Source organism: Equus caballus, chromosome X (genome assembly GCF_041296265.1).
Source record: "Equus caballus isolate H_3958 breed thoroughbred chromosome X, TB-T2T, whole genome shotgun sequence".
In the NCBI taxonomy this organism is placed as follows: Eukaryota; Metazoa; Chordata; class Mammalia; order Perissodactyla; family Equidae; genus Equus; species Equus caballus.
In genome coordinates, this window is record NC_091715.1 from 37,325,001 (window position 1) to 37,342,396 (window position 17,396).

The following is a 17,396-nucleotide window of genomic DNA, read 5'->3' on the forward strand; positions in this document are numbered from 1 at the left end:
CTACTAGTACTTATGTGTCTTATTTATTAGTGTCTAAGAGTGTGGTTATCCTTTCTACTATTTATTTTATTAGAAGGTATCATGGATCCATTAAATGTTTGTCACTGATGAATGACTAAGATGAAATTAAATGTTATTCTTTATATAGTTTACTGCTTGACAGGAACATGGGGTAGAAGCAGTGGAGTAAGGAGAAGAATTAACTTTGCATGTAAAAGTTATAATTAAGTGATACTGGAACATAATACTGTAAATACACTATAGTTATTTTTCTTTAAAGACTATTTCAACTTGAATGTTTAAAATACCTTCTGGTCTGTGTTTTATTTTCCATTACTTTTCATTATTTTCTCTCAGTTTTTAACTGTTGAACTGTTATCTTTATTTTGACATAGACTAAAGCAAAAATTGCATCTTTTTCATATTTTATTATTTTCTTTGTATTGCCTTTTGGGTCCGCGTTGCTGGCAGCATTTTCCTCAGTGGCCTACAACATGGGAACTACTGTAATTAATCTTAACTGCCTTAAAAGGTTTTTTCATGTCAGTAACTTAAAACCACATTGGATCATCTCTAAATCAGACCAAAGTCTTCTAAAGCATATATAGTGAGATTCTTGAATTTCTAAAATTTGATTCTTTAGAAATTTAAGGTTTTTTATGTTAGTCGTTTTATGTAGACATTATACAGTCATTTACTTCAACTCTGGGCCTGGAGAAAATAGGCATGCTTTAATATTCAGATCAAATGCTATGCTGAGTTCTCCTAAGATACAGTGCCATGGCTCGCTGCCAATTTGTAGTGCTTTCTACCTGCTCCCTACTCGGCTACTAGGCCTTTTGTCCTGTTTCTTAGATACTGCTGCTGCCACTCTGCTGGAGCAGGGTCTCCCAGCTTCTTCCGCTCTCTGTAGACTCAGGACAGTGCTAGAAAATGGGGGAAAATTTAGAGGTCCAAAGCTAAAATCATGGACTGTATGAGACCTAAGGATATTCTGGAGGAATACTGTCAGAGTTCCATGGAAGTGCAAGTTATAAACAGTGTACAGTAGCAGTTACCATAAGTTTTCATTAATAAAGTCTTATGCTTTGGGCACCTAGGTGTGATTATGTTTCTTAATATATTAAAGATTATAATCTTCTATCTCAGTTGTGAGGCATATATAAACATTCATTACAGAATTTTAAGTACATTCTTATAATTTTATTTTCAGCTTTTAATTCTTAAAGACAATTTTGCCTTATTGTAAAGATTTAATTTTTTATACATGTGTGCATGTGTATGATCTTGTAAGTGGCTAGATACATCAAAACATATAGACGCCTGGGGTTGCTTGGGTTATTTCAGTAACTCTAGGCCTCAGTTTATTAATGAAGAGACAAAAAAGTGCTCTGATAAGTTGGAGATAAAAATCTTTTGAGGCTTAGAGAAAAGTCAAGATGGCAAATGATAGGTGTCATGTTGTTTGCCATTTCTGTTCTGTTGATGGTGTCCTGCCCTGGGCAGGAGTCCAGGACTTAAAAGGGAAAGTGACATAGGCACAAGAGACTTGATGTCTCTAGTCTAGGAGCTTCATAACCAAAGATAATTAAGGTGTAGATCAGTTTACCTACTGAGTAGTTTTTCATTTCTTTACCAAATGATGTGGGTAAATTTGAAAGTAACTTTTAGCCAATATTTTAAATAATTGGGCAATGACTAATTTCTTCCTACTCTACTTTGCTCAGGGAAAGAGTTTCAGAATGGGAGAAAAGGATTTAAAATGGGATAATCTCTAAATCCTTTCCAACACCTGCATCTTTCTTCAATGCCTTTTTCCACTTTGGATTGTTACATTAAAATTTCATTATTTGGCTTGAAGCATTATAGACAGTGCTGGACACATACGTATTCAGAAGATAAAATCTATTCCTATTTTCCACAGCTCTGTCTTTTGCATGAGAATTGATGTGCATTTTAAATGGAAAAAGCTTATAGTTGCTATATAGACAACTACCTACATTAGTTCCTTCAGAGAAATTCCTGTTTGTTTCAGACTTGACCTCAGCAGGCACAGAATCAGCGTTCAAAATACAATAAGAAACTTCCAGATACAATTTGATTGCATGGTTTGTTCTGACTACCCTCTTATTTTTCACATACATAGTTGGTTTTTAAAAAGTGTTGGTTATTTTTAATCTGATTCTTGTTTGGTTCATCTTTGTGTTGCAGTGGTCAGTGCATCAAAAAGGCAGTTATAATACCTTTGCTTCTTTTATGCTTTAACATTGTAATTGCACCATTCAGTGGTTGAATCAGCTCCCTTAGTCATGCCTCACCTTTTTCTTTTCTATTTTAAAATAAAGGCAGCTACATTTTTTCATTGTTTTACTTTCCCATTTGCCTTTTTTCTTTTGATTGTTACAGATTTGTAGAAATGATAGAGGCAGAATTCTGCTAATCTATCAAATTCGGTTTTCTAAGCTCATTTCTCAACTTCCAGAATGTTGTAGAAGCTTAAATTTTGTTGCCACGTTTAATTAGCCACGAGATGCTCTTTTATGCCCCAATTTTAATACTTGGTCCATATCTTCCAATTTCTTAAAATATTAATGATATACTATACAGTATATCCATCTCTTGCTCTGGAAAACAAATTTTGTGTATTTGGAGTTGTATTTTGTTTAAATTCCAAAGTTAAAGAGTGACAGATGCATAGTTCAGCATGAAAACTAATTTATGTGGATATTATATGTGAATGTTTTATCTTGCATTGGTTTAATTGTAATACTTGAATTGTTTCTTTACTAGTCTCAACCAAATATTTTCTACTTCCATGGAGTTTGTAAATTAGTACCAATTTTATACCTAAATTTAAAAACTTAAATGTATCCTATTTAAATGTACAGGGCACTTGTGCTTTATGGAGAATTGTTGAAAACTGGTATAGAGTGGAATATTCATTTATTTAACCTTAGTTGTTAGTTGAACTTAAAATTTCGCTTTAATAACTATTTCATATACTTTTTTTTTAAAGTCAACTATTTTGCACTTAATTCATTCCTTTGAGACCTGCCATGACCTTGCTTGTTTTTACTTGGAGTTCTTGTTGAGAAAATTAAGAAAGTGACACCCCTGATGCTATTTAGTGTAACATCTCAAAAGTTTGTAGCACTGGAATTTTAAGTCTTAGTTTTCGTTAGTGCCAACCAGAACAGACTGATTTGTAAGGTATTTTTCATTTTGGCAAAATAAGGAAAATTAATTTTCTTTCAACCTGTATTATTCTATAATTTATGATGAAAAATTGCTAATTTCTTCTTCAGTGAGTAAAATTACTAAGTTTTTAACTCCCTACCATAATTAGAATTTTCAAATTCTTATCTGAAATTTTAGTATGTTAAGAGTGCTTGATATTTTGGTGTGTTGATTATTTTTGAACTTGGAATATTGGTTGAAGTAGGTTAGTTAACCTGTAATGGTTTGAAAGCTCAAAATTAGATCTTGCTGATTTTCAGAGTTGTGTAGAAACTTTAAGAAATTGGAAATATCTTTTGTTTCTTAACTAAAAGAATTATAGTTTGGAAATAATTCTACCATATTTTAAGAATTTATAATTTAACAAACATGATACCTTCATTAAAGGAAAAGAAACACCAAATACTAGTAAGAAATAATTATATGGAATGTTAGAGAATGGATAGCAACTATACACCTCATTTTAAAAATTGGTATAATTTACTGTAAAATTTAGTAGGTTGGAGTCTTGCTGAATTAAAATTCCTTAGTCAAAGAGTTACATAGAAAATTCTTCCCAGATTTGAGAAAGGAAAAGGTCTTTTCAGGTTTCAGAACTATCACAAAAATATTCTGGTTATAATTGCTGAGATGAGACATAGGAATAGAGTCATATTCTGTTTTTACTATTATGTAGACCTCTTTTGGTCAAGTTATTGTTTTAACATTTAATGGAAAGAATCTGATGGTGGAAGATGGTGGAGAGAAAATTGGAGTTCATTTGTTCTTTAGGTGAAGAAAATAAATTGGAAAATTATGAGTGAGAGAAGGAATGTCATCAATAATTCATGTGTTGTATCTTTTCTATTATTTTTCTTCATTGGGAGATCTAGGAATCAAGCTAATCAAGTATTTGCTGAAATTAATGATCTTAGTTTTTTCCTGATGGATCCAAATCTCATGGATTTGTGCAACTGCCCAGTAGTTTAATTAGGACTTAATTCACAATTTTTTTTTCTGCTTTCTTAATAAATGTATAGCTGATTTATTCTCCCTTCTTTTTTTAAGGAATCTAGGTAAAAATGGCTTATCTAACAGTAGCATTTTATTGGATAAATGTCCGCCTCCAAGACCACCATCTTCACCATACCCTCCATTGCCAAAGGACAAGTTGAATCCACCTACACCTAGTATTTATGTGAGTCTGAATTGACTGACTAAAAATAAATCAAACCAGTGTTTGCCCGAACCTGTCTTTCATAAGATCTTGCTTTAAATCAATATGGATGCCCTTTAGAAAACGTTAAAATTACTGGCAGCAGCTTGAATGTTTTAGGGGGAAAAAGATTTGGTAATAGTGTTTAAAACATGCTTTCTCAGCTATTAACTATGATTACATTAGAGTAGTGAGAAATACTTTTTTCTGCCCCCAATTTTGAGCAGTATTAGGCAAAAACTACCTAAAAGTGTAACTTTGTTTTGAGTAAGCTGCGTTTTAAATCTGCATTCTACTAGTTGTATGGACCTTAACATTTATTTGTTTTATATATCTACAAAAAGATATTATTTACCTTCAAAAAAAGTGTTCAAGAACATAAAATGTGGTAATAGTTAATGTCATTAAAAAGCTTAGTAGATTATTTAAAACTGAATGTTAGTTTTGCTTTATGGACATTTAGATGCATCTGATATGGAAAGTTGATGAGAGTTCAATAAAAGCAGCTTTTACTTATGTTTTTCCCAAATGGGTCCTCCTACCCTCTTTCTTTCCATCCTTGCACTTCTACCCCAAATGAAAAAATTTTAAACCGTAAACTGTTTTTAGAGATTTGGCCCTGTTTTTGCTTTCTAGAGGCCAAATGTTTTATTAATTCTTCCTCCAACTAATATTTATTTATTGATCCTTTAGTATGTAAGGGAAACACTGGGATAGACATGTAATAAAACTTGTAAACTGAGATCTGAGAGGGGGAAATGCAAAATTAAGATTTATCTTTTATGAGTCTTCTTTAGCCTGCTTTCACTTTGGTAATATTTTTTAAAACACTTTAATCTCTTTTTCTTTTTTTCTCTTTCTTTTTGTGATTTTAAAAAAACACATAAAATTTCCCATCTTAACTACTTTTAAGTTTACAGTTCAGTAGGGTTAAGTATATTCTTATTGTTGTGAAACAGCTCTCCAGGGCATTTTCATCTTGCAAATCTAAAATTCTATTTCTATGTCCATTAAAAAACAACTCCCAGAGGCCAGCTGGGTGACTGAGTGGTTAAGTTCGCGTGGTCCTCTTGGTGGCCCAGGGTTTCGCTGGTTCGGATCCTGGGCGCGGACATGGCACCACTCATCAGGCCACGCTGAGACGGCGTCCCACGTGCCACAACTAGAAGGACCCACAACTGAAATGTACAACCATGTAATAGGGGGACTTGGGGAGAAAAAAGCAGAAATAAAACAGATTGGCAACAGTTGTTAGCTCAGGTGCCAATCTTAAAAAACAAAACAAAACAACCCCTTTTCTCTGGTCTCCCCAGCCCCTGGTAACCACTTTACTTTCTGTTTCTATGAATTTGACTGCTTTAGATGCCTCATATAAATGAAATTATACCCATAATTTTTCTTTTCATGACTGGCTTGTTTTCACTTAACATGAATCAAGGTTCATGAGGATCGTGAATCATGATCCTCAAGGTTTATCCGTGTTGTAGCAAGTGATAGGATTTTCTTCCTTCTTAAGGCTGAATAATGTTTAAAACAATTTGATTTTGAAGTTTAAATTTTGTTTCTCCCACATATTTTTGTTCAAGATATAATGGACAAGAGAAATGTATATGGTTACCATCTAATTATAGTTAGGAGTAAAAGACACTGATAAAATGCTATAAAACATAGAATAGAAATAACAACACTTAGGATGCATTATTTATTTAAATTGCGATAAAGAATATGAATTTGGCATAATATTTAAATGAAAGGTTGGTTTTCAGAGAGCTAACCATGTTTTAATTTTACAGTTGGAAAATAAACGTGATGCTTTCTTTCCTCCGTTACATCAATTTTGTACAAATCCAAACAACCCTGTTACAGTAATACGTGGCCTTGCTGGAGCTCTTAAGTTGGGTAAGCTTTAAATAAGAAAAAGGAAAAGTTTGTATAATTCTTTTGCTATCTATTAATTTTTAAAGCACTGGCAGAAACTTTATGTATTTTTTCAGGTTTTCACATTTTCATTTTAATATTTTCCTGGCTCTGTGTGTGTATATATGTGTCACTTCTTTAATCCATAATGTGAAGATATGATGATGATATATGGGTACAGGTGGTTTTTTAATTTAGCTTTTATTTTGGTCTAATTATATAATTATGATTTAGATTGATAATAGAAGAAATTTTTAATATAAAATTTAGGTAAAATTTGATGCTACTAGTAAGTACTATAACCCCCTAAGTAGTTCCTGGCACCTTCAGAAATTAAATAAATAAGTGAAACTTCAGTCCCTGCCCCTTGATTCTGCCTGTGTTGATGACTGGGTGATTAGGTCCAGGGCTTCAGTACGTGGTTGTACAAACATGGCATGAAGCTCAGGATGTATAGAGGCTCTGGTTGGTTTTAGGGGAACTGGATAGAGTGCCACAAAATTTTTTCCTTTTTTTTTCTTTAAAGAAAGCACTTTTAAAATATTATTCCAAATATATATATATTTTTATTAACTACATTTATTTATTTATGAAGACCTGGGACTTTTCTCTACCAAAACTTTGGTGGAAGCTAATAATGAACATATGGTGGAAGTGAGGACGCAGTTGTTGCAGCCAGCAGATGAAAACTGGGATCCCACTGGAACGAAGAAAATCTGGCATTGTGAAAGTAATCGATCTCATACTACAATTGCTAAATATGCACAGTACCAGGCTTCCTCCTTCCAGGAATCATTGAGAGTAAGTATTTGCTTCCTGAAGATTATTTTGTTTTGGAGATATTTCATTTTGAAAAGGCACATTACTTTTGTAAGCATGTCGTTATTTTATAGTTAAGTAAAATACTTTATAAGTACTATCCAGTTCACTCTTAGTTAAAGTCTAAGTAAACCTATGGGTTGATAAAGTAAATATCATTACTGTCTAGTGAGATGTCTCCCTCATCTCTGGGCTATTTCTGTTTAGAGCAGGATTTCTTAACCTTGGCATTATTGACATTTTGGGTTGGATAATTCTTTGTTGTAGGGGATGTCCTGTGCATTGTAGGATATTTAGTAGCATCCCTGGCCTTTCCTCACTGCATGCCCATAGCACATCTCTTATCCCTCACCCCATTTGTGACGATCAAAAATGTCTCCAGACATGCCAGATGTCCCCTGGATGGCAAAATTGCCCTGATTGAGAACCACTGATATTAGAAGATACACTGAGTCTCAAAGTTTGCTTTATGCTTACAGAGTCCCTAGTCTTGACCTTCCCACTTTTCTCCTCTACCAGGTTAGTATTTATCTGATAGGTAACTCCTACATGAAGCATTAGTTTTGTTCTTACCAATTTCAGTCTGAAAGAGAAAACTGAGGGAGAGGCATAAATTATTTCAAAATATATGGAAAACGGAAAAACAAAACTTTGACAAATAATCAGAGGATTATTAAAAGACTCATAGGCCTTTCAGCAAGGAAGCATTACTAAAATCCTTTAGCACTGTAATGAGAACTTTGTGATTTCTCCCACAAAGTGAACAGAAAAAATCCACAAAAATGAGTTTATTAAATGTATTACTCAAATACTTATCTGTACTACGTTGTTCTCTACATACCCTACAGCTGAAACTAAATATGTGCCTGTAAGTCTTTAATTTGTAATTCATTGGATTTGCTTATTTCTGTTTAAATTTTTCCCCTGAGTTCCTATTTTCAATCAAGGCAACGTTTGTACCTGCAAATCATATATTTGTGTTCCTTTCTCACTACCACTCTCTATATCGTAGAGAGAAATTTATCTAATAAAAACTGTCCTGCAACTTTGATGAGTTGCAGTGGATTCGTTGTCCATATAAAGCTCTGTAGTTCAAACTTTCGAGATATTTCAACTATGTAGTAGTATTAGGGTCAGAAAAGAATAGATAACAAGCGAGATTCAGAGATCATCAAAGGAAAATTTGGAGGAAGAGTTGAAAAGCAAAGATAATAAGAGGCAGATTATTTAAATGGAAAGGGATCCATAACCAAAGAAAGGATGGCTTTTTGTTTGGTTTGGATGCGTGGGCCATTACATGTGAAAAATTATCAAATGTTTAGACACTGTACTCATAAAGAGAGGGAGGCCGTAACGTCACTAAGTGTTGCTAACTCAGAAATTGTAGGACAGTGTTAAGAGATACCATGTCTGCGACACAAAAATTGTAAATAATGGTAATATTTGCATTGAAAAGCACTTATATTTATTCAGCACTTAATTTCCTTATTAAGGTTGTAAATGTTTTATTGTTCATGTATAAATTCATTGTACAAAAAAAGGTAAAACTTTTTAAAATCTTTTAAAGAAAGTTTTCTGGAACAAATGGAACTTCTTGCATTTGTCCATAATCAAGAATAGAGAATGTCTTACCCTCAGTCGTTATACCCATAGAGTTATATACACGTGTACACACCTCTGCTAGTTTAGAAAAGTTATAATGAAGATTGATATTTCTTAGGCCTCTCAACTTTCCTTAAATTTTCTCTCTTCATGAAAATGGGGCAAGAATGAGAATTTATAGTTTTTCCCTTTAGGGAAGAAAATTAATAAGGAAGAACTCAGGAAAACTTGGTGGCTAGTGGAGAAGATTGGATACCAGCCCAATGAGCATTGACTTTTCTTGGGCTTTTATTTAATGTGGGCTTTGAAGAAATTTTCATGTGAGAGAGACCTATAGAAGCTTACTTTCAAAACATAGATAATACCATCAATTAAGATGTGATCTTTCCAGTTGTATGATGGAAAGGATAGCTGGTTGTAGACTACTAAGCTGGAATGCTTTTTGCTTAATCTGTAGGAAGAAAATGAGAAAAGGACTCACCATAAAGAGCACTCAGATAGTGAATCTACATCATCAGATAAGTAAGTCATTTTTAATGTCCACTTAATATTTCTGTTTAAAAAACATGTTTCTAATGTTGTCTCTCTTTTTTTAAGTTCTGGGAGGAAGAAGAAAGGACCCTTTAAAACCATAAAGTTTGGGACCAACATTGACCTGTCTGATGACAAAAAGTAAGTGTCTATAGTCATATTTCTGTGAACTGAAGCAAAGAGATAGCCTTTGCAAGATTGAGAATTGTCTACAGTTTCCTCTTCTATTTCGTTCTTTGTCATTTTTTTAAGTTGATATGCAAGTTTTAGCTAAATTATTTGTGCTAGGTTTTGCAATTAAATTATTTTCTTTGACTTAAAACTCTTGTACAAATTTTCGTCAAGATCTTGACCATATGCTAATTACACAATCAAACTTATATTTATGATTAATATATAATTTCTATCAAATAGAATTATACAACAGTTATAAATATAGGAAGTCAATTTTTTCTTTCATTTACTTGGTCGGTAGTTTTTATGCTTCTTTTTGTTACAAAGTTTTCTTTTAGAAAAATTTAAGCATTTGAGTGTTTCTCTGACTGAAACACAAGGTTTTTGAATAAATGATTAACTTCCACAAATATTTGTAGCAGAATTTCACTCTTAATCTATTATTTTATTGCAGGTGGAAGTTGCAGCTACATGAGCTGACTAAGCTTCCTGCTTTTGTGCGTGTCGTATCAGCAGGGAATCTTCTAAGCCACGTTGGTCATACCATACTGGGCATGAACACAGTTCAACTATACATGAAAGTTCCAGGAAGCAGAACACCAGGTAGCTTTTATGAACTGATACATCTACACTTGAAAGACAGAATTAATCAAAATGTGGAACATGATAAAGAGAACCAGATTCTTTCCATTTACAATGAATGAAACTGAAAGGATTTTTCTTCCTTTCTTTCTTTCTTTCTTTTGGTGAGGAAGATTGGCCCTGAGCTAACGTCTCTTGTCTGTCTTCCTCTTTTTGCTTGAGGAAGATTGTTGCTGAGCTAACATCTGTGCCACTCTTCCTCTATTTTGTATGTGGGATGCCTCCTCAGAATGGCCTGATGAGCAGTGTGTAGGTCTACACTGGGATCTGAACCCACAAAGCCTGGGCTGCCAAAGCAGAACGTGCGAACTTAACTACTACGTCACTGGGCTGGCCCCTGGATTATTCCTATTATAAGGCTTGACTCTTTAACTGGCCTCAGATCATTAAAATTTTTCCCGTTTGTATTATATTAATAGCCATGAAACAATAGCAGTTTAATCAGGAAAGGGGTCATTCGAGCGCTCCCAGGAAAATAAGTCCCTGTGGCTTAAAGACTGTTGTTGATTCCATCTACTGTAGGGTGACAAGATACAGTTTTTTCTAAACTTTTTTTGTTTTTTTTCTTTTACTACAATCACAATAAGAAATGTATTTTATATTATGACCTGGTGCACATGTATGTATACAACAGTTTCATAGAACAATACATTTTCTAATTTATTCCATTCTATTTTATTTAAAAAAGAAAGTATAGGTTGCATTCCTCTAATTGGGTCACAATGCACAGTTTACAAAGCATTTGATGATGTGGAAACATTATTAAATTCATCCTGGTTTCCAGTCTGAATTTTACCACTAACTAGGCTTGTCACTTAGGGCAAGTCACCTTCTTTCCCTGGGTCTGTTTCTTCATTTGTGAAGTGAATTACATTGGTTTTACACTTAAAATTCTGTCCAGCACTAATGTACCATCTTCTTTGTGCTCCCTTGGACTGACATGAAATTTCACAGGGTGATGTTAAAAATATTTAACGATTAGGACAGACTGGTGATAACGAGTTCAACTGTACCAATGCCTATGGGCTGCATATCACCCTCAGGTGTTTCTCTTTGCCACTTGAAGCAGCTATGGTTTGCAAACCAGATTGCTTTTCTTTGTCACCTGCTTATTGAATTATAGCTAAAGAATTGTTTCAATGTAGGCCTCTGCTTGCTTCTGGGTAACATAGGTCAGTGGTTCCCAGTCCTGGTTGCTCGTTAGAATCTCCTGGTAAGCTTTTGAAAAAAGATATAGTTGATTAATCTCTGAGGATTGGGATCCAGACATCAATATTTAAAAAAAAAAAAAAAGATTCCCAAGAGGATTGTTAATATACAGCCAGAATTAGAACCAATAGGTTGTAATAGTTTTTATCTTCGGGGCATTGGAAGCCCACTTCTGTGATACTTTATCCATAGTTGGATAAAGTGGAAATAGTTCTCAAATAAAGCAGAAGGACCTATCTGCTCCCCACTCTGTCATTTAGACACCAGTATAAATCCTGGGCAAGTTCTTTAAACTCTATAGAGTTTGTTTTTCTTAGGTATGTAGTATTGGCTTGATTATGTTGATTCACTTCAATTGAAAACTTCTCTCATCCAATTTGATTTATTTTATGCAAATATTGTCAAATCAAAAAGAATGCAGGTTTTTTCTTTTTTAACAAATCAAGAGAAAAAGTATACTTGATAGATTACTTCTTTGTCCCTGTGTCTAGTATATTTTGGGGTTTTTTGTTGGTTTGTATAAAGGTGTTAGTTTTTCAGAAGCGTCCTGTGGAACCTTAAAGAATTCTCTATAAAGAGTTCCCTTAGGATAGTGCTGTACAATAGAAATAAAATGCAAGTCATATTTATGATTTAAAATTTTATAGTAGTCACATTAATGTGAAATGAAATAGGTGAAATTAATTTTAACCCAGCTTATCCAAGTATTATCATTTCAACATATAAAAGTTATTGGGACTTTTCACATTTTTTTTTTCATATTAAGTCTTTGAAATCCAGTATGTATTTTACAGTTAGAACACATCTCAGTTCATATTAACCACATTTCGAGTGGTTACCATATTGGACGGCTCAGTCTTAGAAGAAATGTTGTATAGTTTAATTATTAGTCCAGTTCAATTTTTAAAAACTTATTTTGAGTACTTTTTTTATGGGGCAAACACTTTGTTCCTGGAGTTACATAGATAAATATAAGTGTTACCTACTTCAATGGACTTCATCATCAGTCACGTATTTTCTAAACTGTAGAGATGCTCTCAGGTTCTACCCTAAAAGATTTTTAGTTAGATGGTTGGATCCTAGTGTCTCTAATTTAGATTAGAGCTAAATGTTATTTAGCGTTCATGCCATCGACAGTTCCAACCATCTACCTGTGGTAAGAGACAGTTCTAAGTGTTAAGAGCACCACCTTCACCTTGTACTGTAGTATGTAAAAGACTCAGTATGTGATGTGCACAGGGTGTGGCAAGAACAGCTACACTTTTCTTTATTGAGGTAAAATTCACGTAGCAAAATTAACCCTTTTTAAACTGTGCAGTTCAGTTGCATTTAGTATATCACTGTGCTGTATAATCATCACCTCTCTGTGGTTCCAGAACATTATCATCATCCCAGAAGGAAACCCCATACCCATTAAGTGGTCACTCCACATTTCCCCCCTTCCCTCAGCCCCCCCTGGCAACCACTAGTCTGCTTTCTGGCTGTGTAGATTTACCTGTTCTGGATGTTTCATATAAATGAAGTCATACGGTATGTTGCCTTTTGTGTCTGGCTTCTTTCACTTAGCATGTTTCTGAGATTCATCCACATTGTATCTAGTTCATTCCTTTTTATGGCTGAATAATATTCTGTTATGTGGATATAGAACATTTTGTTTATCCATTGACCAGTTAATGGACATTTGGGTTGCTTCTACTTTTTAGCTGTTGTGAATAGTATTTCTGTGAACATTCGTGTACAAGTATTTTCTTAAATACCTGTTTCCAGTTCTTTTGGTAATATACCTAGGATTGAAATTGCTGGATCATATGGCACTTCTTTGTTTAACTTTTTGAGGAACTGCCAAACTGCTTTCCACAGCAGTCGCACCATTTTACATCCCTGTCAGCAGTGTACAAATGTTCCAGTTTTTCCACATCTTCACAAACACAGATTATTTTCCATTTTTTTCTTATTATGGCTGACCCAATAGGTGTAAAGTGGGTTTTCATTGTGGTTTTGATTTCCGTGTGCTTGTTGGCCATTTGTATATCTACTTTGGAAAAATGATTATTCCAGTCCTTTGCTCATTTTTTGACTGTTTCTCTTTTGTTTTTGAGTAGTAGAAGTTCTTTATATATTCTGAGTATTAATCCCTTTTCAGATATTTCCTCCTGTTCTGTAGGTTGTCATTTTACTCCCTTTGTAGTGTCCTTTGATACACGAAAGTTTTTAATTTTGATGAAGTTCAATTTATCCATTTTTCCTTTGGTTACTTGTGCTTTTGGTATCATATCTAAGAAACCATTGCCAAATCCAAGGTCATAAAGATTTATCCCTGAGTTTTCTTCTTAGATTTTTATAGTTCTAGCTCTTATATCTATTTTAATTTTTGTATATGGTGTGAGCTAAGGGTCCAACTTCATTTTTTTTGCATATGGCTATGCAGTTGTCCCAGCAACATTTGTTGGAAAGACTATTCTGTCTTCTATTGATTGGTCTTGGTACCCTTGCTGAAAATGAATTGACTGTAGATAGATGTATGGGTTTATTTCTGGACTCTTGATGCTATTCCATTGATTTATATCTCTATCTTTATGCCAGTCCCACACTGGTTTGATTATTGTAGCTTGGGGTAAGTTTCAAAATTGACAAATGTGAGTCTTCCAACTTACGTAGTTAGCTTTACTGTAGTTCTTTATTTCTTCATGGGGCTTTGAGTTACTGTCTAGTATTCTTTCATTTCAGCCTGAAAAAATTCTGTCCAGCATTTCTTGTAGGGCAGATTGACTAGTGACAAACTCCTTTAGCTTTTGTTTATCTGGAAACACTTTAGTTTCTCCTTTATTTTTGAAAAATTATTTTGCCAGGTATAGAATTCTTGGTTAACGGGTTTTTTTATTTCAGCAATTTAAATGTGTTATCCTGTTGCCTCTGGTCTCAGTGGTTTCTGATATGAAATTGGCTATTAATTTTATTGACAATCTCTTGTATATGACAAATTGCTTCTCTTTTCCTGCTTTCAAGATTCTCTGTTTGATTATGATGTGTCTTGGTGAGGATCTCTTTGGCTTTATCCTATTTGCAGTTCTTTCTTGGAACTCAAGGAACTTCTTGGAATTCATGTCTATTGTCAAATCTGGGAAGCTTTTGACCATCGTTTCTTCAAATATTCTTATTGCCCCTTTCTTCTCTTCCTCTGGGACTCCCACAATGCATATGTTTGTATATTTGATGGTATCCCACAAGTCTGTTAGACTCTGTTAATTTTTCTTCATTCTGTTTTCTTTCGTCTCAGAATAGATAGTTTCATTTGACCTGTCTACAAGTTTGCTGATTCTTTCTTTAGCCTGCTCAAATCTGCTGTTGAAACTCACTAGTGAATTTTTTATTTGTTCTTATACTTTTCAGCTTCAAATTTTATTTTCTACTTTATTATAATTTCTGTCTCTTTATTGATAATCTGTTTGTTGAGACATCATTCTCCTTGTTTTCTTAGGTTCTTGTCCATAGTGTCCTTTAGCTCTTTTAAGCATATTTAAGACAGTTGATTTAAAATATTTGTCTAGTAAGTCCAGTGTCTCTGCTTCTTCAGGAAGAGTTCTTGTTAATTTCCTTTTTTTTTTCTTTTTTCCCTGTGACTGGGCCATACTTTATTTCTTTTCATGCCTCATAATTTTTTGTTGAAAACTGACTTTTTGAGTGTTTTTTTCAGATGACTCTATTCTCTGTTGGATGTGGTCCCTCATGTCTCTACTCCTTTAGCATAACGCTCTGCTAGTGTTTTGACATTTTGAATATTATAATATGGCAATTACCGAAATCAGATTCTCCTCCCTCTCCAGGGTTTGTTGTTGTTGCTTGTAGGCTACAGTTGTTTATTTGTTTAGTGACTTTTTCACACTATTTTCACAAAGACTGTATTCCTTGTCACGTGTAAGCACTGAAGTCTCCTTTCTACTGTCTGAGCAGTTAGCCAGTGATCTGACAGACATTTCCTTAAATGCCTGGTGCCAGAAAAAGAAAGAAAGAAAAAGGGAAAAAAGGACAGAAAGAAAAGAGAAAGGAATTCTCCAGATCTTTGCAGGTTGCCTCTGTGTTGAGTTATTCCTCCTACACTTAGCCATGCTGCTTACAACTCTACTTTAGCCTTTACCTCCTTGCTTGCACTGAGCCTAAAGATCAGCAAGAGGTTAAAGTTTATGGTCTTCTTGAAGATTTTATTTTTTTTCCTTTTTCTTCCCAAAGCCCCCTGGTACATAGTTGTATATTCTTAGTTGTGGATCCTTCTAGTTGTGGCATGTGGGACGCCGCCTCAGCATGGCTGGATGAGTGGTGCCATGTCCACGCCCAGGATTCGAACCGACGAAACACCAGACCGCCTGCAGCGGAGTGCGTGAACTTAACCACTCAGCCACGGGGCTGGCCCCTATGGTCTTCTTAATGTTTTTTCTGAGCATGCGTCCTGCCCTGGATATGCACGTGGCTTTATAAATTCTTGAGTATTCACAGGAACTTTTCAAAGCCCTTATTCTCCCAAAATCTCATTACCTAGCTTCTCCTCCCAGGCCTTTGCTATGTCTATCATTTGCCCTATATGGGGTGTTTTTTTTTTGTTTTTTGTCTTTTTTTGCTCCTGGTAGGTAGTATCAGCCTGTTTGTTTGTCTTTCAATGTTTTTGGGGAACCTCCTCCACCAAACTGCTTGTCCTGACAGTTCTGAGGTAGGTGAAACAAAACGAAGCCCTTTATGTCAGTCTTTTGGGGAAACTCCAGTTAGATCAAAACAGAAAAACACAATTTTTGGGGAACAAGATCCATTCTGCTACCTCCAGAACCAGGAACACTCACACTTAGGAACACAGACTACTGTTTTTAGGTTCACTGCCACTCCAGTGACGGGGGTGGCGATATGTTAAGTTAAAGTGACATAAAAATCTACCACATTTTAAGTTGCCTTTCTTCTGGTCAAGGATTCACTTGGTTGCTGTAAACCTTTGACTATCGCCTAGACTTCTTGGAAGGTTGCTTCTGATAGTTTTTACTAGATTTTTTTTTTTTCGTGTTTCTGGAGACTTCCCTGCTCTGCCATTTTTGTTGACACCACTCCTGCAGCTACATTTTGAAAACCAGACTTCTTGCCTGTTTATTGATGTCCTGCTACTACTTGTGAGAAATGGGGATTTGTTCACAAGGAAGAAATGGTAAAGATGTCAATTATAGCTAATATTTATTACCTATAACAGTGTATTCAGCACTGTTCAAAGCAGTCATTGTTTCATTTATCCTCAGAACAACCCAATGACTTGTTGGAATTGTCATTATCTAATCTTATATATAAAGAGACTGAGTCAGAAAAGTTTAGCAACTTGCCTAGGTTCACCTAATGACTAAGCCAAGGAGCCTGGCTCCAGGACCTAAGCTTTTAACCATGATTTAGACTGCCTTTCTCAGAAGCTCTTACCAAATAAGTTAGGAGCTGACCAAACTCAGCTCTAAAACTAGACTTAACACAGAAATGGCTATAATGATGAACAACTTAATACTACTAAAGCATTCTCCACTGAACATTTCTAAGGTTTCATTTCTAAAGACACAATTTGCTTTAGAATTTATAGTATACTGATTATTTTTTTCCTTTTCACATTTCAGGTCATCAAGAAAATAACAACTTCTGTTCAGTTAACATAAATATTGGTCCAGGTGACTGTGAATGGTTTGTTGTTCCTGAAGGTTACTGGGGTGTTCTGAATGACTTCTGTGAAAAGTAGGTTTTCAAAACTAAATTTTCTTTAAACATAATTATGCAAAAACAGTAATTGTAAAAGACAGTTGCTAAGCTGGATATCCTAATGCATATAACCAGTTTTCACTTAACCATTCAGCAGAAAATTCATTTAAAATGATTTGATTCCAAACCTATTATTTTATGTTGTTGGGAATACTTGAAGAAAGAGGCCTTGAAATCATTTCAAGGAATAGTAATAGTCTTGAATTTAGAGGATAGAAAGGCTGAGTTGTTTATTAGGTTAATTAAGCAGTTGTTGCATAAATACTTGATCATGTGAAAGATCTGTGTTCCAAGAAAAATT

The 17,396-nt window shown here is 34.4% G+C and overlaps 1 protein-coding gene across 21 annotated transcripts in view; it reads left to right on the plus strand.

Moving 5' to 3' along the window:
* KDM6A (lysine demethylase 6A) overlaps positions 1–17,396 on the plus strand; it is a 206,640-nt gene that overhangs the window by 165,989 nt on the left and 23,255 nt on the right. For all 21 annotated transcript variants that reach the window (XR_011434733.1, XR_011434732.1, XR_011434734.1 and 18 more), the window contains 7 exons: positions 4,285–4,414; positions 6,226–6,331; positions 6,945–7,150; positions 9,228–9,292; positions 9,368–9,442; positions 9,930–10,078; positions 16,957–17,071. Coding sequence is in view for 15 of the 21 variants with exons in the window: in XM_070257372.1 (XP_070113473.1) it covers positions 4,285–4,414; positions 6,226–6,331; positions 6,945–7,150; positions 9,228–9,292; positions 9,368–9,442; positions 9,930–10,078; positions 16,957–17,071 (846 nt within the window). In the remaining 6 variants the exon portion in view is untranslated. The remainder of the gene's footprint in view (positions 1–4,284; positions 4,415–6,225; positions 6,332–6,944; positions 7,151–9,227; positions 9,293–9,367; positions 9,443–9,929; positions 10,079–16,956; positions 17,072–17,396) is intronic.